At 41.8% G+C, this 15,828-nt stretch overlaps 1 protein-coding gene across 1 annotated transcript in view; it reads right to left on the bottom strand.

Annotated features, from left to right (window-relative positions):
- LOC135239639 (lipoxygenase homology domain-containing protein 1-like) overlaps positions 1–15,828 on the bottom strand; it is a 55,883-nt gene that overhangs the window by 19,755 nt on the left and 20,300 nt on the right. The window contains exons 13-34 of the mRNA XM_064308456.1: positions 15,354–15,604; positions 14,791–14,926; positions 13,814–13,974; positions 13,592–13,678; positions 12,984–13,119; positions 12,398–12,552; positions 11,716–11,876; positions 11,301–11,377; positions 10,867–11,063; positions 10,486–10,678; positions 9,817–9,977; positions 9,087–9,411; positions 8,082–8,233; positions 7,151–7,284; positions 6,275–6,423; positions 5,982–6,086; positions 5,524–5,652; positions 5,025–5,189; positions 3,804–3,985; positions 3,455–3,571; positions 2,596–2,758; positions 1,827–1,981 (exon numbers count right to left, since the gene is read on the bottom strand). Of these exons, the coding sequence (XP_064164526.1) occupies positions 1,827–1,981; positions 2,596–2,758; positions 3,455–3,571; positions 3,804–3,985; positions 5,025–5,189; positions 5,524–5,652; positions 5,982–6,086; positions 6,275–6,423; positions 7,151–7,284; positions 8,082–8,233; positions 9,087–9,411; positions 9,817–9,977; positions 10,486–10,678; positions 10,867–11,063; positions 11,301–11,377; positions 11,716–11,876; positions 12,398–12,552; positions 12,984–13,119; positions 13,592–13,678; positions 13,814–13,974; positions 14,791–14,926; positions 15,354–15,604 (3,491 nt within the window). The remainder of the gene's footprint in view (positions 1–1,826; positions 1,982–2,595; positions 2,759–3,454; positions 3,572–3,803; positions 3,986–5,024; positions 5,190–5,523; positions 5,653–5,981; positions 6,087–6,274; positions 6,424–7,150; positions 7,285–8,081; positions 8,234–9,086; positions 9,412–9,816; positions 9,978–10,485; positions 10,679–10,866; positions 11,064–11,300; positions 11,378–11,715; positions 11,877–12,397; positions 12,553–12,983; positions 13,120–13,591; positions 13,679–13,813; positions 13,975–14,790; positions 14,927–15,353; positions 15,605–15,828) is intronic.

The raw sequence follows: 15,828 nt of genomic DNA, 5'->3' as shown, positions 1-15,828 counted from the left end.
GATTTAAACCAGACGACTTAAATGACAGTTGATTACATAAATAAAAACATAAATCCAGACATCTTTTTAAAATGAACAGGAACTTGTTTAAATCAAATGGAAATATTGTAATTCATTCGAAAAGCACTTATCAGCAACTGAGAACAGAATACACTGAAGGCTATGATGTCATATCCTGTCCACTCCAGCGTCCAGCAGCCTCAGAAGCGCTTTAATGAACTCTGACAATGACCCGGCAGTGGGAGGCTCATAAAATGTGAGGCCGTTTGTAAAAGCCATGATTGCACTGCCCTGCCAGAAGCCTGCAGCTGCGCGGTGGTGTCTGTTCCTCATGAGAGGGGACCAAGAGACAGCTGCAGTGGGACTGAAAGAGGTGCTGTCACAGTCTGTCTCCGACACACTGAACAGCCAGTTTGCCACAGCTGCTCCAGAACCTAATGCTCCCCCCAACCCCCAAATTTGCATTTCAGTGCAAAACAAATGTGGAAGTCATACTGAGGAAATGCTATACTAAAGCAATGTGAGAGCATTCCCTAGGTATAACTTAACTGCTGAACTGAAATGGCTAAATCAGCTAGTTTCTGTGACATGGTAGGACAAAGTGTTTTTTCCCACATCATCGCAGACAGACACAAAGGCATTTCGCTATATTCTGATTCTACTGCCAAAGTAGAGTCTTACAAATACAAAAATTTCACATTACAATTCAATGTCTTGAATTGTAATGCAGAACTCCTATCCCAATCCTATACTGTACTTTACAATTAGTAGATGCATAAATTAAATTCTGTCCTTAGACTTGGTCATTTACATATTTTAAAGGCTTTAATTCTTAGGATTCTGGTAAAATTTGAAAACAGTCCTTCTGCGTTTTGGTGAAAACAGATGAGTTATATAATCTGCAGTAATTTTGTTTGTGTATAAATGCTTAAACTATTTCAAATTAAATATTTGACATAGGTCTGTATGGCATCATGGAATATTGTTCAATATTTCCTTGCCCTCATCCAGCAGAATATAAATAGTCTGCATATTATGGCTTCATATGCACAGATACAATTCCAACTTGTTCAAGGTTACGACAGCAGTACGCTATAATTATAGGACAAGATTCATCCAGAGGTGAACAACACAGAAGGAAGTTCTAATTCCGTCACAGCGAACAGCATGCAAGCCGTCATAAAAAGCATGCATTAAGAAAGCAGTGCGCATTAAGAAAAACTCTACCACTCTGGATAAAGACAGGGTTATGCGAGGCAAAAGCACCAACCGCTAACAGAGAATTAGCGCCACCTCTCTTCATTAGTCCTGACATTTACATCGTAGCTCAATCTAATACAAATGCCAGGAGGTGCTGTGGCTTACACCACACTGGTTCTTTCTCACAAATCAGACTGAATGTGGTAACCAAGAAGCAGGGCTTGCTGGACTGGGTCTCTGAGGGACTCAATTACATTTAATTGGAACGTTACCTGCATGTTGCATAGCATAGCAATCATCGTGACGAATCATAAACCTGTGATAGCTTGAGACGCCCTACTACACAAATTGGTTCCATACCTGCTGTATTAGCACGCGGTATAGTGTACTCTATTGTGTTTGACACCAGCCCAAAATAATATTACTATAGTATATTCCATTCGTGCAGTGGAGAACATAACATTTCCTTAAAGGCAACTTAACATAAAACTGTGTCTGGTTGCAAGTGGAGGACCAGGTGTGTGTGTGTGTGTGTGTGTGTGCGTGCGTGTGTGCCCTTTAACGTAACCCCATTCCAAACTGCGCAAGGACACTACAATCTATGCCCCACGAGGGCCCACTCTTACCGATCCCCTCTCAAACTTGTTGCTGTTGGTCTCGGACTTGCTGAGCTTGCGTTCCCCGGTGTCGCCCAGGTTTCCGTAGATGGTGAGGTACACAGTGGCATCGGTGCCCGCCCCATACACATCCCCAGTCATCACAGACACCTTGTAGGTATGCGCTGGGGGAGAGATAGGCACAAAGAATGCCATTTTTTCCCCCACAAGACTGAAAACGCTATGTTCACTGCTTGAAAAGTTTTTCACAAATATATATTTAAAAAGTCTTTTCCAAAAATAAAGCAAAATTGCAATTAATTTTTTCATTGTTGTTTGAGAAGTACAGCGACTTTCTGCCATTTGTTTCAGTTCACAAATGCTCCATCTGTCCACCCAGAGAAAGCCACAAGAACAAGTTTCTTTTGAAAAATCTATCACCTTTGATAGAATACTAACAGGACTGTGCATAAAACTAGGCACTGTGCACTACACACATAATCCTGAGAATATATCCTCCCTACTGAGAGAAATGCTTTCGAGCCTCTTTATTCTTATATTATTATAACATGAAAGGACCTATGGTGCAACATTCATTAATGAGACTTAGGTTTATATAATCTATGCTATTTCACAGAAGCAGGCAAGAGAAATCACTGCTGGAGTGTTAATCAACTGCTATTGTGGCCGGATTCTCAGTACCCACACATGAATTACATGTCTGCATTAGTGTGCACGTGGGTTCTTTTATAGTGCTAATGCAATGGGGTTTTTTTGGGTGGTGGGGGTGGGCACATACTCTCCAGGGCATCTTCCACCTCGGTCTCGGTGAGCTTCAGTGTGCCATCTCTCAGCAGTTTCTCCTGAATGATGTCAGAAGGCACCAGCTCTCTCACCGTCTCCCCATCGTCCTCTGACTTGGCCAGCCAGCGTTCACAGGGGAAGATGACGGTCTCTGAACCCTTTCAATTAAACAGCAGATGAAACCAATTCCCTCCAAACCCCAGCAGGCACAGACACCTGGTCCGCAGAATCCCAATCGCTCACATCATTCCACCTCTTGAGCTGAGAGCCACCATGTGGCCTGCAGTGGTACAGCATAAATGCCTGTGTTCTTGCTCCCACCTGGTTTTGGTTTTTTCTTGCGGTTTGAAATTGAGGTCACTGCTTAATGTGAACAGCTTTTAAACATTTGAATTACAGATTAATTCAATATCTGATAAAGACATTCAATCATGGATTTAGAGTGGTGCTCTGCTGGTGGTTATTTAAATGTTATTAATGCCTGTCAGCACAAAGGCACTGGCTTGATGTTAAAATTTGCCTTCTGGTCTAGATATGGTGAATGCCAAGTTTCCTTTAATGAGATGAATATGTGAATTGCTCATTATAAGACACAGGGGCACTGAACTTTGTAATTACAATTCATTAGAGACAGCTAGTGATCAAATTCCAGGAACAAGAAATTACAGGACATTTTTCTGAAATGTGATAGTTTCACAAATTTGACAATATGCTAGAAACATTCTGACAGGAATACATGCATTCTTATAACCAACTGAAATAACTGCTCATGCATTGTAATAATTAATTTTATATTGCGATACGTTTTTTGCACGCATGCACAAACATCGCTGTAAACTCAAGGAATGCGGTACCTTTCCTTTTCTCAGAAGTCTTCTGATCTCAACCCTGTCCAGGTGCCACCCAGGATTCACGCCTCGGTTGTCATGTCCAATTCGGATCTTTTCAATGACATCACCCACGTCCTCCAGCTGGAAAGTTAAGAAGACTGATGCTCAGATTTATCCTTTCAGCCGTGCTAACATAACTGCACTTTTCTTGAAAATGTATCTTCCCTTTACCAAAAACATTTTACTTTTAAAATATTAAAAAACTGAAAGTGAATTATTGCTCCAAATTTAAGACCTAATTCCAGTGCCACCTTCTTCCAATTAGTACACATCATTATCAGAATTTCCCTTCAGAGTGTGGACAGGCGCTCACCTCCACAATAAACATGTCTTCAGCACCCCTCTCAAAGTACATGAGCCTCTCCCTCTTGTTGACGCACAGAGACTTCTGCTGGGTGCACACAGCGTCTCGGCCGTACAGAGCGATGAACACGTCCGCGTCGGTCCCCGCCCCAAAGATGTCGCTCGTAAACGTTTTAATCTCGTAAGGCACAACTGAAATTCATAATAAATATAGGGTTTGGCACTATTCGTACTTCAAATAAAAATCAGCAGAATTACAATGACTTGCAAAGGCTTATAGAAATAAATTGTGATGAATATTTCAATTACAATTAATAAGAAAATAATACATTGAAGCAGGCTCAGACAGGCAGTGTGCAGCAGCGTAAAGGAGGAAGCAGCCACATAGGGGTGGGTGGCTGTTTAAATTGACCACTGTTTTATGTGAATGGACTCAAACCTCTTTTATGTGAATGGACTTGAACCTCTTTTATGTGAATGGATTCGAACATCACTAATTATCCGAGCCATCAGCTGATTCAGCCGGAGCTGGGCTTAAACTACGGCCTTGACCTCTCGTGGCCTGCCTGAACTATGCAATGTTCCGTTAGTTTCAACTCGTGTGTTAGTTATATTAAACATTTTTTACGTAATGCCTCTATCAACAGGAATATTTGTTTAATATTCCAGGCCAACCCAAGCAACCTCCAATATTTGTGTCCAAGGCAGTGTAAATATTGAGGAGATGAATAGATATGTCTGTTTCAGAGTGAACTCACAAAACTAGTTAAATGGGAATGGTCATTGAGGCAGACAGGTGATGTAAGGATGAATACTGTTGCCTGGAAACATGACAATGCCCAGCTGACCAATTTCTTTTTCATTCATTCTGGATACATTTTCAGTTGGGCGTTCAAAGGTACCTCATTGAAAACCTCATTTACGCACCACATTGAAAATACTTATGAGGCAACTATATAAACAAAATACATCGAGAACATTGTTTGTCAATCAGTATATACTTCCATCAGTATTGAATGCGCCCGTGTACATAAGCATGTATAGTCATGTTCTTCAATAACTTGTTTATCACCGTAATAAACCAACTCAATAAGAACAGATATGTACCGTAAACTCTAAACCACCCTAAGAAGCACTGACGTATGTAGAGTAGGTACAGTGTACCAGTGTGAGAGTGCCCCATGGTTGGGGTGTGGTGTAAAAGGTGAAAGGTCAGAGTGAGGGATCTTACATGGGATGTAGACTTCCGTCTGCAGCTCGGCGGGGTACAGGTCCCTCACGATGGCGCCATCGTCCTCTGACTTGTCCAGCCAGCGACCGCAGGGGAAGCGCAGCTTCTGACCCACGGAGGGGGCGTCGATTTCCACCCAGTCCAGAAACCAGCCCGCTGAGCCCCCTGGTAGCAGAAAGATAAACATAACACATAACTGGACAGAATCAGCAAGATAACACAAGCATGGACTTTGTAGATAGATAAATGAACTGCCATTATCATGGTCTATATATGAATAAATCATGAATAATAAGAAGTTGTTACAGCATTGTTATAGAATGTGAGCCTTAAAACACCTTTTTGCCTTATGGCATAAGACACAGTATGCAGGGGTTTCCCTGGAGAACACACAAACAAACTTGCGTTTTGGTCCTTGAAGCAAACACAGTGTGTCTGTCAGAAATACATGAGCTGTGAAGCTCTCCTTTTCCGAGTTACTTCAGTGTGTGCATCTCACCTGAGTTATCATGACCAATGCGCAGTCTCTTCAGAACACCAATATCCACAGCCTCCACTGTGAACACATCGATCATCCCCTGCTCAAACTTGTTCTTGTGGGTCTTAGAAGCCTTGAGATTTATTATCCCTATGGAGAAACCCAAAATGAATTATCACTGAAAACAACCTTATGCATTATGATTTGCTGGAGGAAGTGTCTCCAATTAAATATTTGAAAATACAATATATGTGATGCACAGTTTTTTGCACAACATACATACAATGCATTTATAAATGACTTTAAAAAATGTTGTTACCATAATCAATTTTGCAGTGACATTTTTATTTAGTTCCTTAGGGCTACTGACAATTAATTGCTTGCATGATTTCAATGAAATAATGACATGGCAAGCATTTAAACTTGAGTGAAAGGGAACAGGGATCAAAATGCAATAAGGACAGTATAAGGAATGTTACCTGTATCATCCTTTAAACCATACAAGATAGCAAAGACATTGGCATCTGTACCAGCGTATTTCTTTTCCCCGGTCTTGATTCTTAGGGTATATGTTGTTGACATGGCTGTAAAAAATGAATTAACAAACGCATAAAGATATATTTAACTATGAACCTTGTACAGTAACCTCGGATCGAACCCGGACTGTGCCAGTTCTGACTGTAGCCAGTAGCTCCAATTGGCGATTGCATTATCCAGAGAACGGGAGGGTTCAGTCGGTCAGGGTTCTGTGTAAAATGCTATCTCTGCTTACATTTCTGCTCCAGTCCCAGCGTGGCCCCGGAATCTTCTTCATCGTCATCACCCTTCTTCATGAATGCTTCATCTACTGGCACCAGCTCTCTGGCAATCTGTCCATCATCCTCATCAATGGCCAGCCAACGCTTACAGGGGAAGTAGTACCTACATTACATAGAGATTCACTGGTGGTTCACATAGAGATTCACTGTATTGTGTTTGCAACCCGTTAAATATATCGTTTTCAGCTCATGTAATAGCAATTTAAGTGTTTTTAAAAAATGGTGGTGCAATCTACACATTTACCTTAAAATTGCAGATGTTATACCCTACATGCACTCATATCTAATAGCAATTTGGTTTTGATATTATAAAATCATTGATTCAGGATTTTTTTTTACTGGTGCAGTACAAACTGAAAAAGAGCAAAGATGTCATTTTTATTTCTCACCACCAGGGGGTAAACTATGACCTCTCAATAATTGTGTCGCATAAGGTATCTGAATAATGCTGCTTACAAAGGGCCAGCATTGACACTTCCAGCTATTTGCTTCAATACAGGAGGAAAAAAAGACTCCTTTTTCCACTGACATGGAACTGTTGGCTGAATAGAATATTTCACTGCATTCTTATGGAAGAATGGAATACTATCAGGAAAGACGTTTGTTCATTCAAAATATTGCATAAATTTTTAAAATTATTTCTTTAATTAGACATAAAGAGTGCTGCTACAGAACTAAGCTACTGCCTCAATTTATCGTGGTTCTCAAAGATATTATTCTGAAGATGGGCCTTTTGTGTATAACAGCATTTGGAAGCCTCCTCCCCTCTCCCCCCTCTTCCCCCTCTTCCCCGCTGCATTAGCGATAGCCTCCCGCTATTCTGCACTCACATGGTATCGTCCTTGCAGTCCACAATTTCCACTCGGTCAAGGAACCAGGCGGAGTGTGCCTGCGTGTTGTCATGACGAATCCGCAGTTTCTTCAGCGGCCCCAGATCGATAGCGGAGATGGAGAAGATGTCTTCCTGCGCAGAAAAAAACAAGTACAGGGAGGTGTCCATTTCAGCCGTTTTGAAAACCTGTAGACAACTGGCACACTAACCCAGGATGTTTCATTGCATTTAAACTCAAAACTAATCATTACACAAAGGGTCGACATTCTAAATGCTAATTGACAGTGATCTCATGGTAAGCACATGCTGAGGAGTAAGGTTAAAACCTCGGAAGACTACTTTTCTACATCACTTTAAAATGCACTTCACAGTAGCAGCAGGATTGAATGGATCTGTGCATACTTCACCATCAGAAAGGCCTTTCATCATCTTGATCTCACAATTGATTTTCAATTTATGCATACATTCAGTCTTTTCAAAAAATGGTACTCAACCACAGATTGAAAAAAAATCTCTTGAAAGAAAAATACAGGTTCAATCAAGAGTAACAGTTATAATCAACTTTCACCAAGCATATTCTGAATAATCATTTCAAAATCATTTCCACTTAAATTACAATACAGTTACTCGCACAAGAAACTGAATTTATCTAGGAAAGGGTATTTTGTACCTTCTAAGAACTCCAATATCACAATTGCCAGGCCCATTAATTCCAGAAACAGATATCTTTATCCAGAGCAATTCACAGGTCATTCATTCATGTTCAGTCCATTTACACAACTGTAATAACTTTCAGATTAACTCTGCTGTTCTCAGGTACAGCAGCAGACCCCTCAGCAGACATTCAACCCCAAAAACCAATGTGACTCAATGCCACAGCAAATCAGCGTAACAGACACCTCCACACACCGACTCTGGGACCACCCTACCTGGCCTTTCTCGAATTTATTGAGGTGATTGGACTTCTTCAGGCGCCGCTCTCCTGTGTCACCAACTTCCCCGTAAATGTTGATGAAAACATTGGCATCGGTGCCAGCTCCCCACATGGTTCCCGTGAAGACGTGTACTTCATATGTGTTGTCTGTGAGATGACAAGAAGCACTTTTGAGCGGTGCAATTTCAAAACCTCACACCGAACAGCCAGTGAATCTTTATATTGTTGTATAACTAGAAGATTATCCCCTTACAACATATTTGGAAAGGGGAACAATTAGAAAGTAGCTCCCATGTTGAATCAAACATTAAATGTTTGCCTTATCACTTAAATATCAGGATCGAGTGAGAAGAGGAGTAGGACACTTATGGGAACTATAAAATAATCTATAAGAGATATTATATATGCCAAATGTTTCTTGCATAAATTGAAATCAATTAGTAAATTCACTAGACAAGCCTTTAGGGAGGGAAGTGTCAGTTCAGTTAGCATATTAGCCTCAGCAACTGTTCTGTAATTATGACAGCACAATCTCATGTAGCAGGCTATTATTAGACTGCAGATACAGAAGGGCCACGTGAAAAAACTCACTGGACATGGTGGTGACCAGCACATGGTAAAAATGGCAGCCTGGCTATGCTCTGAATGTGTACTGTACTTTCAATCACAGTGCCTAGACGACACTCTTCCATCTTGGTTATGCATCTAAAACAATGCCACATTTATTTATTTTTGTAACAAATAGGCAGTAGTCAACTTGTTCACTTCTGCTATTAGCTGTCTTTTCTTTTTCTCTCTTCACCAAAACAGAAGAGTTGTGGGATTTTTTTGGACAGAATATTCTCATTGGCCAAGTACAAGCTGTGGGATGAACAGTAAGTGATTTCAGAGTACATTCTGAGCCGGACATGGAATAGGCAAGTAATTGAAAAGCTGTCTTTGCACCATTTCCTTTGGGGCACTGGTGGGAAGTCCCTCATCTATAGGGTAACAGCCCCACCTTCCAAGTCTCCTCCATCTTCAGGGAGCAGCTCCACCACCAGCTCTCCATCCTCCTCATCCCGGGCCAACCATCGCTCGCATGGGAAGTTGTAGGTTTCCACCACTTCCTGCAGCTCCATCACAGCTTCTTCCTCCTCTTCTTCTTCCTTCTTCTTTTTCTTTTTCTTCTTGTCCTTCTTCTCCTCCTTCTTGGCCTCCTTCTGCACCATGGCCACGGTCACACGCTTGATGTCCACCTTTTCCAAGAACCAGCCATCGCCGATGCCCGACCCATCGTGACCTATCCGGACCTTCACAATCTTGCCAACATTCAAAGCTTCAATCTGTGAAGACCATTGCATTTGTGAGCTTGTTTCCAGGAAAGACAGTGGGCAATTCATCATTTAAAAGAAACAGCACATTATGGATACTGTATAGGACATTTCTGGGCCATAGACTGCGCTGATACCGCATCAAAACCATGAACCTGGATTGAATCAACATTTGCCCTTAACTTACAAATAAATATTCCTTTTTAAATGCAAAGAAAAACAAACACATGCATTTGATTGCGAGTCAAAACTGAATTCATTATTGAATTTTTGACCTCTGCTATATTTCGCTTTTGCAGGAGCCACAATGAACTGTTTCCTTCAAAATTAAACATTTTACTGCAAGACCATAACAACCCAGTGCTAAGCTCATAGGATCACATGGAATATGCAGTCCCATAATAAAAGAATAACAACCTTAAATATCTCAGTGGTTCCTCTTTCAAAGTTGTTAGACCTGCTCTTCAAAGTGATGAGCTCTGTTTTTCCTTCCTCTCCATAGATCTGAATGAAGACGTTGGCATTTGTGCCAGCAGCCCGGACGTCCCCAGTGATCACTGTTATCTCATAATTAACCACTAGAAACAAGACAGAACTTGAATGTTAGGGTCTGTACATTTACCAGTCATCCAGCAAAGACACAATAATTAATTCAGTCTACAAATTTCCTGCTAACACAATGTGGCATATCTTATTACTTCTCTATTAACCTTTTGACATCTTTTCATAACAGACAGCTCAGAAAAATCCTAGGGCTTATGAAAAGAAATACTTAGCCTCATTTTTATCACTTAAAATATTATTATAAAAATTGAATTTAATAATATGTAGGAAATTCTCTGCAAAAAAAAACAAGAAAAAAATTCTCAAATGCATTTGCAAATATATCCCAGTGAAAGTATTTGCTTGGATGCACCAAACACCAAGACGGTCCTTACAAGGGTGAACGCTTGACATGCTCGGAAAGCTTGAGTGTGTTTCAGGGGCCCAGTCTTGGTCTGCATACAGGCTTCCTTAAAATGTGTGTAATCTGACACCAGCTGGACTTCATACATGACACCAAGAAGTTAAAGTGTGGTTTATTACATTTTTCAATTTCGAGAATCTCGCTGGGGTAGATCTCCACCTCCACCTTCCCGTCCGCCTCGTCCTTACACAGCCAGCGGTGGCTGGGGAACATGTACTGCAGCCCATGGACCGGAACCGTGATCTGAACACTGTCCAAGAACCAGCCAGCCCGCAAGCCCTCGTTGTTGTGTCCAATCAAGAGACGGTTGATCTGTCATGAAAGACCAACGGTGGGGAAAAACAATCAAAAAGAGAAAGAACAGTCTTGATTCAAACGATCTTACAGACAACAGAGACAATGAGTTAGAACTTGAACAAAAATAAAACAACATGGTAAAATATGGCAAGAATAATAAAGCTAAAATTTTAATGGTCCTACACTGGAAAAAAAGTACTTACTTTTCCGATATCAAATGTTTCGATAGTGAAAACGTCGACCCGGCCAGTCTCAAAATAGTTGCGCAGGTCATTGTCGGAGACCACCAGCATCATCTTGCTGGTGTCACCCTTCTCCCCATACAGTTTAACAAAGACCTTGGAGTCGGAGCTAGCCCCACTGATATTGCCAGTCTTCACCGAGATGTGGTAACTGATGTCTGAGGGCAGAGTGACATCATAATAATGCCCTCCCCTGCCACCAACACCTCATCAGCTATCTCCACACAAACACCGAAACAAACCACATCCAGAGCACAGAACAAATACATACCAGAAAAGGGCTCAGGAACCAAAATGAATTTGCAAGATTCTCTAATCTCTAATCACATTTTCTCAAAATAGCTCGTATTACAGCTTTTTGGGAAACCTAAGGCACGATCAGCAAATACACTCACTATGAAGACGCTGCCCATCCCCTGATGGCACCAACTCCCGAACAATCTGGCCATCATCCTCATTTTGGTCAAGCCACCTGGAAAATAATCATTTTAGAATATGCAGCACTTTGTGCTTGGATTAATGCTTGAGGCATTAACTTAAACACATTCATTTAAACACACATTTAAGCCATCCACTTTTCTCATAATTCAGAATTCCTGAATTTAGGTTGATTTTGGAACAGACTCCCGCGTCCAAGATGGGAGGTAAGCCGAGCTCTGGTTACAACCGCAGCTTCAGTGGCCCTGCCACTGTGCATTTGTTCCCATTTGTAAGAGGACGCTAGTTCATTAGCTAACTGCAGTACTTAAGCGAGGATATCGAAATACCGCCATTGGGGACAGGTACTTGGGCCCTCAACGGCCATTTTACCGGTAGCAGGGGAACTCCACCGCCTGAGACTCAGGCTGGCCCTCTTCTCTGACCACCACCTTGTCCAGGAACCAGCCGCAGCCCCCGCCCCGTCCGTCGTGCCCAATCCGCACCCTGCGCACCTGCCCCAGTGTCACAGCCTCGATCAGGAACTCATCTGCCTGTGAACCACACCCAGGGAGAACACACTCATCTCAGTTACTGCAAACAGCAATGTATTAGGATTTCACAGGTGCTCCTGTAAGAGAATATGTTGGGCGTTTTTTTAAAAACAAGGTTCAATGCCATTGTGCAACATTTCTACATATCTACCTTGGTTCCATAAATCTATACACCAAAACAGAATTTTCCGCCATATATTATTATCAGTGCTTAAAACAACTAAGCTAAAGTCTACAGCTAAGCTAAGCAAAAATCTTATATAATATAATATACAGTCATATAATTGAAGGCCAGTCTTATGTTTAGAAGCTTTGCAGTGACAGCTGCCTTAAGAACACAATTTCAGAAACTGAAACACATATCTAACCTACAGACCTTGTACAAGGCTGTGTCCCATTACTTTGGGTCAATCTGTATACACTTTAAAACGTAACACAGAAACTAAATTAAAGAAAGCTGAGATACATAATGAGGTAGGGGAAGGACACGCCCTGTGGGCTTAGACTGGGTCCATACTCACGTTCCCCTTCTCAAACTTGTTGACATTGTTCTTGCTGGTGAACATGAGGCGCTCCCCGGTGTCCCCCAGGTCTCCGATCAGACAGAGGAAGACGCTGGCATCTGTCCCACTGCCACTGACGTTCCCCGTGCATATGGTGATGCGGTACTTTATCACTGGGGAACCAGACATGAAGTATTCATCACACACATCACAGACTCCCGTAAAGACATAATTAGGAATCTGCACACGAACAGATCCGATTCACACATACACTATGCAAAAGAGGACTTTGTGGACAACGAAGACATCTGTAATTAGATTACTATGGTGTCATTATTCCAGTTTGCCAATTTGCATGACAGTTCTGTCTATTTCTGTTAGTGTAAAACTTCAAACCCTAAATTGGTATGGATCTCCCATTTTAAAAGGAGGATGTTGGTTCACCTGTCCATGTCCATGTCTGCTTGATTTCCAACCGTCACATAACAGCTGAACTTCCATCCTATAAATGATTTATCTCTTTTTCCACAACAATCTGCAACCACACACCTATCAACTATGATAGGCCACTGCATTAGGGAACACACAGGTCTCGCTGACTTACATGGCAGGGGTTCGGGAATAAGATCTCCTGTAGCGGGAAGCTCTCTAACAATCTCGTTGTCATCTTCGTTAATATCCAACCAGCGCCCACAGCTGAATGAGTACTTCTCCTTCGTCAGTGTCTTCATTATTGAGACCTTTATGAAAAAGGGGATTTCTCATTATTTACTCTTATTTACATTTTTTTGTTTTATTTTATTTATTTTTATTGATTAATTTCATGCTACATAAAAAATTGGTATAAAAGTCTTGCAAAGAAGTGACTCTCTTAACACTATTATATGAACGGTATTTTTAAATAAAACATGCAATAGCGTTGCTACACAGATATGGTATTTAGATTTGAAGAGAATACTTAACAGTATTCAGAATTCAGCACTCTAAAATGCTTCCTGGTTAATTTAATAACCACTGGTTAATGTAATAAGTAATTACATTAACTGGCAAAAGCTATTACGTTAACCATTCAAGATTTTGGCAGATATTACATTAACCATCAGTTATTACATTAAAGAGGGCAAAGTTATTGCATTAACTGCTTTTATCTTATTGAGTGTTTTTAGCCGTGGTTACAGTCGAGACGGATTTAACAATTCTCTCTTCTCTCACCCTGTCTAAATGCCAGCCAGCGAATGGGTGCCTCTTTTCATGCCAAACACGGAGCTTCATTATCTTCCCCAGATCAGGCATCTCAATCTGTGGGCATCCATAACAAACAAGCAAATGCAATCCACCCTTATGACAACTCACAAGGGCACATTTGTCTTCAGTCCAAATATACATATGTAACAAACAAGATCACTGGTACGCCCTCCAGACAGTCAGACTCACCATGAACTTATCTAGCTGACCCTGTTCAAAGCTGTCTGAGTTGTTTTCCAGCCTCATCTCATCAGACTTGCCCTTGTCCCCATAAATCTGCAGGAAGACCTGAGCGTCGGTTCCAGCCCCCTTCACATCAGAAGTCCAGATCCACAAAGACCAAGGATGTTCTGGGGAGGAAGACAGGAACACAGAATGGAACCTCCTCGTGTGAATATCAGTCAGAAAATACACAAAATCACTTCTGCCATTTCTAGCTGTATTTATTATTATTATCATTATTATTATTATTATTATTATTTAAATTTGTACCATTCCTACGCTTGTCAGGGACAGTACTGAGCAGAGAGTTGGCTAAATATTATATCAACAGGATTTGCTCAGATCAGACATGGACTTTTAACTCTCAAAAACTGTAAATCAAATCCCACAGCTGACTCCTCTCAGGCTGGTGCACTGCAAAGCATCCCTCTGAAGCTGCCCAGATCAGTCATACACCAGACTGCAGGTAACAGCCTATCAGTGAATTCAATCCAAAAGTACAACGACAAACCTGATGATGTCTGACTGGGAAATTATTTAGCCCCTGTCTAATTATTCAATTGGCTTTGAACCAAGAAAGCAATTTGCAGACATAATGCAATACATAAAATTATGTAGATCATGCACAGAAGGAGACTGTCAGCCATCCCAGTTTACAATTGATGGATGTTGTTTGTTATTATTTTTGATCATGATTGTTAGTTATTAAGAGTCCATCATCTGTGTAATGATGATACCCGGCTCTTGGCTCTAGTTTGCTGCAGAACAAAAATACCTTTACCTGGGATGAACCTCAGTTCCATTTCTAAACAGGTCTGCCTATTACTGAAAGGGACAACTTTGCAGTTTTGTAATCATTGTTTCTGCTCTTCAAACCGAAGCAAAATGTAACCAGCAGAAACAACAGAATGGGAAGTGGCAGAAAGAGCGGAAGGGGCGCCTACTCTTCTGCTTCTTCTGCCTGAGCGAGACCATCTCGTACAGCTCCCTCTCAATCAGTCCGTCCCCTTCGTCCTCGTCCAGCCACTTCCCGCAGGGGAACGTCTGCTCTATGCCCGTGAAGGGGCAGTACACTATCACCTGAAACACAGTAAGACGAAATTATGCCGGTCAAGCAATGCCTTTATCAGACCCCTAAACAGACTGAGAAATCCACATTCATAATCACTCACGTGTGTTGATATGTCCTTCAAATGCATGTTTTGCTGTGCTATATGGCAGTGCACACATTGTATTATTTATTATTTTATCACCTCTGCTTAATTTGATGCTCTTGTCAAGAATATCTCATATATACATCAAAGCACAACTTTATTTATATGTGCTTTACCAATCAATGTGCTTTAGATGTTCTTTTACTGTAACATATACAGTACAGGCTAGAGCAAATCAGTTCGCTCATTAAGAGGGCAGCCTGAGAACGGCTGGGGTAAGAGTCACAATGAGAAAGAGACAGACTGTGGAGGAGGGGAGAGAGAGAGAGAAGAGAGAGAGGACGGCGGCGCACCTTCTCGCAGTACCAGCCGGCGCTCACTCCGCAGTTGTCGTGGCCGATGGTGACGCGGCTGAGGGGGCTGATCAGGGCGGCGATCTCCACGTTGAAGATGTCGATGAGCCCCCGCTCGAACTGGCCCCCCTCCAGGAACACCTTCCCGCTGTTCTTCAGCCCCTTGGTGCCGTGCATGATGATGTGGATCTTGGAGTTGGTGCCAGCGCCCCTGACGTCCCCTGTCATCACCTGGATATTGTACACAATGCCTGGGGGGGATCGGGTGACACGGCGCACCGTCAGATTCAGCCCGTGCAGTGGGAGCTCTGATTAGGAGTGGGAAACCTAAATGGGACTGGCCAAAGGCAGCAAGGGCACGGCTCAAACGAAGGATGGGCTTTACCGAAACCTCACGTTTACATTACATTTACATTTGAGCCATTTAAGCAGGCGCTTTTCTCCTGAGCAAATTCATTTTACTATCCATTTATAC

Source organism: Anguilla rostrata, chromosome 14 (genome assembly GCF_018555375.3).
Source record: "Anguilla rostrata isolate EN2019 chromosome 14, ASM1855537v3, whole genome shotgun sequence".
Taxonomy (NCBI): Eukaryota; Metazoa; Chordata; class Actinopteri; order Anguilliformes; family Anguillidae; genus Anguilla; species Anguilla rostrata.
This window is presented reverse-complemented; position numbering and strand designations above follow the sequence as displayed.